Below are 10,245 nucleotides of genomic sequence, written 5' to 3'. Positions count from 1 at the left end.
AGAATGTTTGACGGACATGACCCCCTAGGTCTAAAGGGGCAGTGACATCGGTGGGGGGTTCACACAGGGTTTGGGGAGCGGGAAGTCATGCAGGGTCATATAAGAGCGGTTGGGTCACACAGAGTCAGGGCAGGGCCGCCCGGGGATGGGTGTGTGTGGGGGGGTGTGACGAAGTGGGACTGTTCTTAATGTTTTCCTCCGTTTCCTCTATGCAGTTCTTAAGTATCTAGGTGGTGGGATAAGGGTGTATGGTTGCTGCAGAGCAAAGGGCCAGGGTACATAAATGCCCGACACTCTGTCTCCTAGCAACTGATGGCCTGGGCCCCTCCTCTGCAAAGGTGCCAACTGAAGGTGTTGGAGACAAAGGGAACAGGTGACCTCCTGGCCTGGGAAAGAGACAAAGCCGAGAGAAGGAGGGGCTGGAGGGGGTTGGAGTTTGAAGCTAGCTGGGGACTAGGAGTGAGGGCAGACGGGGGTCTGCCTCGCTGGGCCCCAGAATGGACCCGGCAGAGGGGTCCCGTTCGCTGTACCTACAAGCTCTGTTTTAGACCGTGTTCCTGTCGTCTAATAAACCTCTGTGTCCCTGGCTGGCTGAGAGTCACGTCTGAGTGTGAAGTGGAGGGTGAAGGACCCTCTGGCTTCCCCAGGACCCCGCCGGGGCGGACTCGCTGTGGGAAGCGCACGGAGGGGCATATGCTCAATGCTCCCAGGAGAGACCCAGGAGGTGAAGCCGTGTGAGCTTCTTGCCCTGGAGACAGTCTGCTCCGAGGGAGAGGAGGCTCCCCAGAGTCCTGACTGGCTTTGTGGGGGGCAGTTCCAGCGCATCGCCCGGGGACTCCGTGACAGGGGGCAAGTGGGGCAATTTGCCCCAGGCCCCGGGCCCCGCAGGGCCCCCACGAGAGTTTTTCGGGGCCCCTGGAGCAGGGTCCTTCACTCGCTCTGGGGGCCCCGGAAAACTCTCGCGGGGCCCGGGCCCCCGGAGCTTCTTCCGCTCCGGGTCTTCGGCGGCGGCGGGTCCTTCCGCCCCAGGACCCCCGCTGAAGTGCCGGGTCTTTGGCAGCACTTCGGCGGCGGGGGACCCAGGCCCCCTGAATCCTCTGGGTGGCCCTGGGTCAGGGACAGACTCCCGTGGGCTCCCCAAGGGACAGACACACACTCACATTGGGACCATTTCATCCTTTATACATGTGAAATTTTTCATCTGAGTCCTTGAAACCCCCACCCCCCCGCCTCCTCCACGCAGCGTGTGGTGTCCCCTGGGGGAGTGAGTCACTCTGGGGGCTGCTGGCATATTCAGCCCGGAGAGCTCCCCCACACAGGCGGCTCTGGGGCGTGGGGGGATCCACACCCACTCACGTTACACGGCAGCAGCTGGGAGGTTGTGGTGACCCCGTCTGGCCCTGAGGCATCTCCGTCGCCATGTATCACGGTGTCAAAGAGTCACAGGCTCGGGGCTCTGGAGCCGCCCTGAAGGAAGTCAGACAGGACCCCTTGTCATGTGACACCCCTCGGGGCACATTATCAGTAGGGTTTGGCTTCCCTGGCTTCTGCGCCTCCTGGGTCTGACCTCGGGGCGTCCAGCCCCATTCACCCCATGAGCTCCTCACAGCGAGTCCCTCTGGACGCGGCCCTGCCCCCCACTCTGCAGCCAGCTGTGACTCCCAGCCAGCATGTGACACAGACAGGTTATCAGCCCTCGGGAACCCAGCATAGAACAGAGCTTCTTAGCACAAAAAGCAGGAAGTTACAGCAAAATCTATCTTGGGTGGAACCAGAGCCTGGGCTCTGCCCCCGAGTCCTAACTAGGAGACTGACCAGCTTCCAGCCACCCAGCCTCAGTCACACCCAGCTCCCCTCCTCCGGGCTTTTCGGGAGAGCAGATCACCTGGCCTCCACCTCTTGCTTAGTTCTCAAACACCTCCAGCTAGCTGTTGCAGAGGATGGGTCCCAGCCATCAGTTGCCAGGATACAGAGTGTCGGCCATTGTTTGTGCCCAGGCATCCAGTCGCAGTCACACCTGCCCTCTAGGACTGTCTGCAATGATCACAAACCCTTGTCCCACCACCTAGATACTTAAGGAATACATAGGGGAAACTGAGGCACACACACTGTATTCAGACAAGACATTAAGAACAGTCCCACTTTGTCACACATGGACAGGGCAAAGAATCATAGGACTGGAAGGATGTGATGTTCCCCTGGTGTTATCTGGACCGGTGATCTGCTGGATCTCTGGGAGGCAGCCTTACCCTGCTCTGCTGTGAGAACCCCACTCCTGGGCTGTTCACACACAGCCTCTGGCATGTAAACTGCTCCTTGGATTGTGCAACCGAATGACACTAGCCAATATCTCCGTCCCAGACACAACCCTAGGCACCTCCGTCTTGCAGTGTCCAGTTATGCCCACTGGACACTGCAAGCTTATATGAGCTCATCAATTTAACAAAGAAATTGATATGTCCCAGGCTTGTTATCCCAAGGGGAGTCTCTGACACGCTTCAGACCAAATGCACTGCTTCAGGTAGAACAAACAAACAGATTTATTAACTATAAAGATAGATTTTAAGTGATTATAAGTCAAAGCATAACAAGTCGGATTTGGTCAAATGAAATAAAAACAAAACGCATTCTAAGCTGATCTTAACACTTTCAATGCCCTTACAAACTTAGATGCTTCTCACCACAGGCTGGCTGGTTGTCCTTCAGCCAGGCTCTCCCCTTCGATCAGCGCTTCAGTCGCTTGGTAGTGATGTCTGTAGATGGAGGTGGAAGAGAGAGGAAGAGCATGGCAAATGTCTCTCCCTTTTATCATGTTCTTTCTTCCCTCTTGGCTTTGCGCCCCCCCTTTCAGGGTCAGGTGAGCATCACCTCATCGCCGTCCCAAACTGACCAAGGGAAGGGGGGTGACTCACTCGAGAGTCCAACAGATCCTTTGTTGCTGCCTAGGCCAGTGTCCTTTGTTCCTGTGAGGCTGGGCTGGGTTTGTCCCATCCATGCCCTGATGAGGTGTGAACTGCCCCTCTGCTCTTGGATTTTGTCTGGGCTTTTTTTAAGCCATGAGGACACATTTTCAGTCTCATAACTATATACATGAAATTACAACCTATAACATGACTATAACAACAATGCTCAGTGCATCATGAGCCTTCCGAAGACACCCGACATGACAAACTTTGCATTGGATACCACACAATCATATTATAAGGATGAACGGGGGGATGCAGGGTGTTCCCCCGAGACAGAGAGTCCCAAAGGGATGTCGAGAGGTCATATAGTCCAGGCCCCTACACTTATGGCAGGACTAAGTATTATCTAGACCATCCCTGACAGGGGTTTGTCCAACCTGCTCTTAAAAATCCCCAATGATGGAGATTCCACAACCTCCCTAGGCAATTTATTCCAGTGCTTAACCACCCTGACAGTTAGGAAGTTTTTCCTAATGTCCAACCTAAACCTACCTTGCTGCAATTTAAGCCCATTCTTGTCCTGTCCTCAGAGGTTAAGGAGAACAATTTTTCTCCCTTTTCCTTGTAGCAACTTTTTATGTACTTGAAAACTGTTCTCATGTCACCTCTCAGTCTTCTCTTCTCAAGACTAAACAAACGCAGTGTTTTCAATCTTCCCTCATAGGTCATGTTTTCTAGACCGTTAATCATTTTTGTTGCTCTTCTCTGGACTTTCTCCAATTTGTCCACATCTTTCCTGAAATATGGCACCCAGAACTAGACACAATACTCCAGCTGATTCTGTATCAGCGCAGAGCAGAGCGGAAGAATGACTTCTCGTGTCTTGCTTACAACACTCCTGCTAATACATCCCAGAATCATGTTCGCTTTTGTTGCAGCAGTGTTACACTGCTGACTCATATTTAGCTTGTGATCCACTCTGACCCCCAGATCCCTTTCCGCAGGACTCCTTCCTAGGCCGTCATTTCCCACTTTGCATGTGTGCAACTGATTGTTCCTTCTAAGTGGAGAACTTTGCATTTGTCCTTATTGAATTTCATCCTATTTACTTCAGACCATTTTTCCAGTTTGTCCAGATCATTTTGAATTATAATCCTGTCCCCTAAAGCACTTGCAACCCCTCCCAGCTTGGTATCGTCTGCAAACTTTATAAGTGTGCTCTCTATGCCATTATTTATAAGGATACGGTCTATGCCAAAGAGGGGTTTGCTGTTGGATTGGAAAAGCTCACGGCCTCTGGGGGCCACTGTGCTGCCGGGGTTGGATGGGAGGTGGGTGCAGTTGTTGGATCTGGCTCTCAAACATCCTCGTCAGTGATTTGACACAAGTCAAAGGATTGACCTGAAGGTCACTCTGTGCCCCCAGCTCTGACACTGAGTGCGTGGTGTTCACATGGGCCTCTAGGCAGGGGATCCCTGCACAGAGAGACCTCCGAGGCACCTGGGCTGGTGCCAGGCCCCGGGCAGGCGTGGGGTGGGGGAAGGTGCAGACAGGCTTGGCGGGTGGAGGTTTGTGGGTCTGTGGGTGGTCCTGTGTGTCCTGGAACCCCGAGGTCTTTGTCCACATCTCTTTGGGAGTCTTGCTGCCTGGGATCCCAGAGCCACCCGCTGGCTCTGTGCCCTGGAGAAAAGCAGAGGGGAGGGGATGAGGTCTCTCTCTGCGGAGCCCCCAGGGCCCTGGTTAGCCCCTCACTGGGAGAAAACCAGGCTCTGTCCATAGAGGCACTGGAGCTGCATCTGGTTCACCCCATTCCATGTCCCCACTCATACCCTGTCCATGGGGCAGCTTGAGGGGAAGGGACCTCAGCAGGGCCCAGCACAAGCTGTAGAAGCCGGGACCCCCTTGTGTTCTGGCTCTTCACCAAGCCCGGCCGTGGTCTCTGTGCTCCCTTCCCTGGGTTTGCTGTTCTTCCCAGGACCATCTCCTGTGAGGCTTCTTCTCGGGTATCCCTCCCCTCTCTCTCCCCATCTCACTCATTCACCTCCCCGACCCCACCCTCAGCCACCCCCCCCCAGCCACAGCCCCTCTCCCCAGCTGGTCTAGGGGCTGGGCTGAAAGATCCCGCTATGAGGAGGTGGGGCAGAGATTCTGTGCAAACACCACATACATACTAAAGGTGTTGGGAGGCTGGGACTGAGGGGGCAGGGGCAGTGCTGGGGGGCAGTTTTCTGGGCTGAGAGTCACTGACTCACCCTCATTCCTCTGCACTTCTCGATGGGGGTCCATAGGGCATCGTGTCCCACCCGGTGGTCGTACTCTGCCCCCTGGTATCTCTGCACCGAGGGGGTGAAGCTGAGTCTCGTCTCCTGCTGGAAGCTTTTCCCGTCCTGTGTGTGGGGAGCTCCGTGGTCGATTCTGTACTCGGCAGAGCCCTTCAGGGGAACAGCAGCCCTGGCCCCCCTGCCCTCCTGAGCCAGGTCACACTCAGATCCACGGGGAAATGCCCCTCCATGCAGCAGCTCAGGGTGATTTCCTCCCCCGCCATCACTGACTCGGGTTGGGAGATTTCTGACACCTCCGGGGGCCGCAGGAGACCTGGGGAATGAAACATCCAGAGACAGTTACAGGCCCCGCAAGGGGGAGATGGGGTCTGGCGGGGGGCTGCTCCCCCCTCACTTCAGACAGGAGAGATCTGACCCCTATGTGGGGCTGTTACCCCATAAAATCACCCCCGTGGGTGACACTGTTACACCCTGACCCATCGGCGTCTCCAGCCGGAAAGGGGGACGAGGAATATTTGCTCCCAAAGTTCCTTCATCCCTCAGGGACCCCGCGGGGGGCAGCGATTCCTGCTCATTCCCCGTCTGACCCCAGGGAGCCCCCCTCACCTGTGTCCCTGGCTCTGATCTCTCTCTCGATCACGGGGCTTTGAGGGGTTTGCTGAACGGACACTTGGACTCTGAGCTCCGGACGGTTCAGTCCCCGGCGGGGTATTCTCCAGACACTCGTAGCGCTGAACGTGAGATCCGTGTTCTGGCTGATTTCTGGGCTCTCGTCTCTCCATCTCTCTGCTCCGTCCCAGCTCCACTTGATCTGGTGAATCCCCTCGGGGTAAAAAAAACAGTTACTTACCTTTTTGTAACTGTTGTTCTTCGAGATGTGTTGTTCATGTCCATTCCAAGCAGGTGTGTGCGTGCCGCATGCACGCCAGCCAGAAGATTTTCCCCCTAGCAGCGTCCATAGGGTTGGCCTTGGCGCCCCCCTGGAGTGGCACCTCCATGGCGCCCTATATAGGGGCCCGCCGACCCTCCACCCCCTCAGTTCCTTCTTGCCGGAACTCCGACAGAGGGGCAGGAGGGTGGGTATTGGAATGGACATGAACAACACATCTCGAAGAACAACAGTTACAAAAAGGTAGGTAACCGTTTTTTCTTCTTCGAGTGATTGTTCACATCCATTCCAAGCAGGTGACTCACAAGCCTGAACCTAGGCAGTGGGATCGGAGTTCACTGCGAATTGGAGCACTGCACGGCCGAAGGCTGCATCGTCTCTGGCCTGGTGCGTGATGGCATAGTGCAACGTAAATGTGTGGATTGAGGACCACGTGGCAGCTCTGCATATTTCCTGTGTCGGGATCTGAGCCAGGAACGCCGCGGAGGAGGCCTGTGCCCTTGTGGAGTGGGCCGTGATCGGCGGGGCAGGTACGTTAGCCCGACGGTAGCATTCTCGGATGCAGGCCGTGATCCATGAGGAGATACACTGTGATGAGACTTGGAGCACCCTCTCCTGTCGGCCACGGCAAGAAAGAGTTGGGTTGATTTCCTGAACAGTTTGGTTCTTTCAATATAGAATGCCAGGGCCCTGTGGACGTCCAGGGAATGCAGCCTACGCTCCGTGCCAGAGGAGTGTGGCTTAGGGTAGAACACAGGGAGAAAAATGTCTTGACCCATGTGGAATTGGGAGACCACCTTCGGAAGGAACGCCGGGTGTGGCCTGAGTTGAACTTTGTCTTTGTGGAAGACAGTGTATGGCAGCTCGGACGTCAGTGCTCTGAGTTCTGACACCCTCCTGGCCGAGGTGATAGCCACTAGGAATGCGACCTTATATGAGAGATATAATAGAGAGCACGTAGCCAGGGGCTCGAAGGGGGGCCCTGTGAGGGCGGAAAGGACCAAATTGAGGTCCCAAGCCGGGGCTCGTTGTCGAGTATGCGGGAACAGTCTGTCCAGGCCCTTGAGGAAGCAACCAACCAATGGGTTCGCGAAAACTGAACCACCTTCCGCTCCTGGGTGGAACGCTGAGATGGCCGCCAAGTGGACCCGAACCGAAGAGAGGGAAAGTCCTAGCTGTCTCAAATAAAGCAAGTAGTCCAGTATGAGAGGGATCGGGGCGAGCAATGGGGCCTGTCCCTGCTGCTCGGCCCAGATGGAGAAGCATTTCCACTTGGCCATGTATGTGGCCCTGGTGGAGGGTTTTCTGCTACCGAGGAGGACTTGCCTGACCTGCTGAGAGCGTTGCATCTCTACGGGGTTTAGCCATGGAGCATCCAGGCTGTAAGGTGGAGCGACTCCAAGTTCGGTGGCGGAGATGGCCCGATCCTGTGTGATCAAGTCTGGGAGCAGGGCAGCATAAGGGGCGCCCGTGTGGACATGTGCAGGAGCGACGTGTACCAGAGTTGGCACGGCCATGCCGGCGCTATCAGGATGACACGAGCGTGATCCCTGCGGATCCTGAGGAGTACCCTGTGAACCATGGGAATCCGGGGGAAGGCATAAAGCAGGCCGCCTTCCCACGAGAGGAGGAAGGCATCCGTCAGAGACCCTGGACTGCGCCCCATGAGGGAGCAGAAATGTTGACACTTCCTGTTGTCTCTCGAGGCAAACAGGTCCATCTGGGGATAGCCCCAGAGACGGAAAATTGAGCGTACTACATCTCGGCGAAGGGACCACTCGTGTCCATGGAACGAGCGGCTGAGGGCATCCGCCAGTCCGATCTGCTCCCCCGGGAGGTAGGATGCCGTCATATTAATTGCATTCTGTACGCAAAAGTCCCATAATGCGAGGGCTTCCCGGCACAGGGGAGAGGAGCGTGCACCCCCCTGTCTGTTGATATAGAACATCGCCGAGGTATTGTCCGTGAGGACTGCAACACACCTGCCCGCCAGGCGAGATTTGAAGGTCAGGCAGGCTAGACGCACCACCAGTAGCTCCCTGACGTTGATGTGCAAGGAGAGGTCCTCTGGTGACCAAAGGCCTTGGGTCCTGAGGTCCCCCAGATGCACCCCCCACCCCAGACCCGATGCGTCTGTTACCAAGGATAGGGAGGGCTGGGACTGACGAAGGGTACTCCTGCGCAGACCTCCCACGGGTCGAGCCACCACTGGAGGGAATCCAGCACCGTTCGGGGGAGCGTCACCACAGAGTCTAGGGCGTCTCTGGCTGGCCGGTACACGGTTGCTAACCAGGACTGGAGCAGGCGCAGCCTGAGCCTGGCGTGGCCCACCACATAGGTGCACGCAGCCATATGACCCATCAACTTGAGGCAGTTTCTCACTGTGGTGTCGGGCAACGTTGGAGACTGAGAATGATGTCGGACATGGCCCGGAACCTGGCCTCCGGTAGGTACACTCTGGCATGTGTCGAGTCCAGAACTGCCCCTATAAATTCTATCCTCTGGATAGGAGACAGGGTGGACTTGGCCTCATTCAGCAGGAGGCCGAGCTCGAGGAAGGTCTGTCTGATGAAGACCACCTGAGCCTCCACCTGTGCATTGGCACGGCCCTTGATGAGCCAATCGTCCAGGTAGGGGAACACCTGAATCCCCTGCTTGCGCAGGAAGGCTGCCACGACTGCCATGCACTTTGTGAAGACCCTTGGGGCTGCTGACAGGCCGAAAGGCAGGACTGTGAACTGGAGATTGGGATTGCCCACGATGAATCTGAGGTAACGCCTGTGCTGGGGAACTATTGCAATATGAAAATACGCGTCCTTCAAGTCGAGGGCGGCGTACCAGTCTCCTGGATCCATGGAGGGAATGATGGAGGACAGGGAGACCATACGGAACTTGAGCTTCTTTACAAACTTGTTCAGATGCCGCAAGTCCAGAATGGGTCTGAGGCCCCCTTTTGCCTTCGGTATTAGGAAATAGCGGGAATAGAAGCCCCTGCCCCATAGCTCCTGAGGAACTTCCTCTACTGCCCCTGCTGCGAGGAGGGACTCATAGACTATCAGGGTTGGAAGGGACCTCAGGAGGTCATCTAGTCCAACCCCCTGCTCAAAGCAGGACCAATCCCCAGACCAATTTTTGCCCCAGATCCTGAAATGGCCCCCTCAAGGATTGAACTCACAACCCTGGGTTTAGCAGGCTAATGCTCAAACCACTGAGCTATCCCTCCCCCGCAACTGTACTTCCTGGATTAGAAATTATTCGTGAGAGGGGTCCCTGAAGAGGGACGGGGAGGGGGTGGAAGGGCGGGAGGGAGGAGAACTGGATAGAATATCCCCTCTCTACCGTGCGGAGCACCCAACTGTCCGACGTGATTCGGGACCAGGCACGATAGAAGGGGGACAGATGTGACAAAAAGGTAGGGTTGGAAGGATCCAGAGTCCTGACCGGTAGGTCGTCCCCGACCATCCCATCAAATTGGGGGTCTAGGCCCCGATGGGGGCCTTGGCTGGCCGGATGACTGGCCGGAGGGCTGTTGTTGCCTCCTTCTGCCGTTTCTGCTTCGCCTACGCAAGGCGCCTGTACAATTCTGAGGCTGGTACGGTCATGGGGCCGGTTGCGCCCTGAACTGCCTACGTTGGGTGGCTGGGGTGTGCAAGCCCAGTGAACATAAGGTAGCCCTTGAGTCATTTAGGCTATGTAGCCTCTTGTCCATCTTCTCGGAGAAGAGCATGGGCCCCTCGAAGGGGAGGTCCTGGATGGTCTGTTGGACCTCATGTGGAAGGCCTGATACCTGAAGCCAGGCTCCCCGCCTCATAACCAGCCCAGTCGCCAAAGTGCGTGAGGCTGCATCCGCCGCATCCAAAGCTGCCTGGAGGGACACTTGTGTAATTAACTTCCCCTCCTCGACCAGAGCGGAGAATTCTGTTCGCAATTCCTGGGGAAGGAGTTCAGCGAACTTGGACAATGCTGAGCATGTGTTGTGTCCATACCGGCTCACTATAGCCTGTTGGTTGGCTATGTGCAACTGCAGCCTCCCTGTGGAATACACCTTTCTCCCAAACAGGTCCAACTTTTTGGCCTCCCTGTTCTTTGGTGTAGACCCTTGGAACCCCTGACGCTCCCTTTGGTTGGTCGCATCCACAACCAGAGAGTCCGGGGGAGGGTGGGCATA

The 10,245-nt window shown here is 56.2% G+C and overlaps 1 protein-coding gene across 1 annotated transcript in view; it reads right to left on the bottom strand.

The window, feature by feature from the left end:
* Positions 1-2,561: 2,561 nt before the first annotated feature.
* Positions 2,562-10,245, bottom strand: part of LOC128837209 (uncharacterized) — a 30,479-nt gene continuing 22,795 nt past the window's right edge. The window contains 6 exon segments of the mRNA XM_054028182.1: positions 2,562-4,586; positions 5,159-5,373; positions 5,376-5,501; positions 5,795-6,038; positions 8,952-8,974; positions 10,145-10,156. Of these exon segments, the coding sequence (XP_053884157.1) occupies positions 4,194-4,586; positions 5,159-5,373; positions 5,376-5,501; positions 5,795-6,038; positions 8,952-8,974; positions 10,145-10,156 (1,013 nt within the window). The 3' untranslated portion in view covers positions 2,562-4,193.

Source organism: Malaclemys terrapin, chromosome 4 (genome assembly GCF_027887155.1).
Source record: "Malaclemys terrapin pileata isolate rMalTer1 chromosome 4, rMalTer1.hap1, whole genome shotgun sequence".
Lineage (NCBI taxonomy): Eukaryota > Metazoa > Chordata > Testudines > Emydidae > Malaclemys > Malaclemys terrapin.
This window is presented reverse-complemented; position numbering and strand designations above follow the sequence as displayed.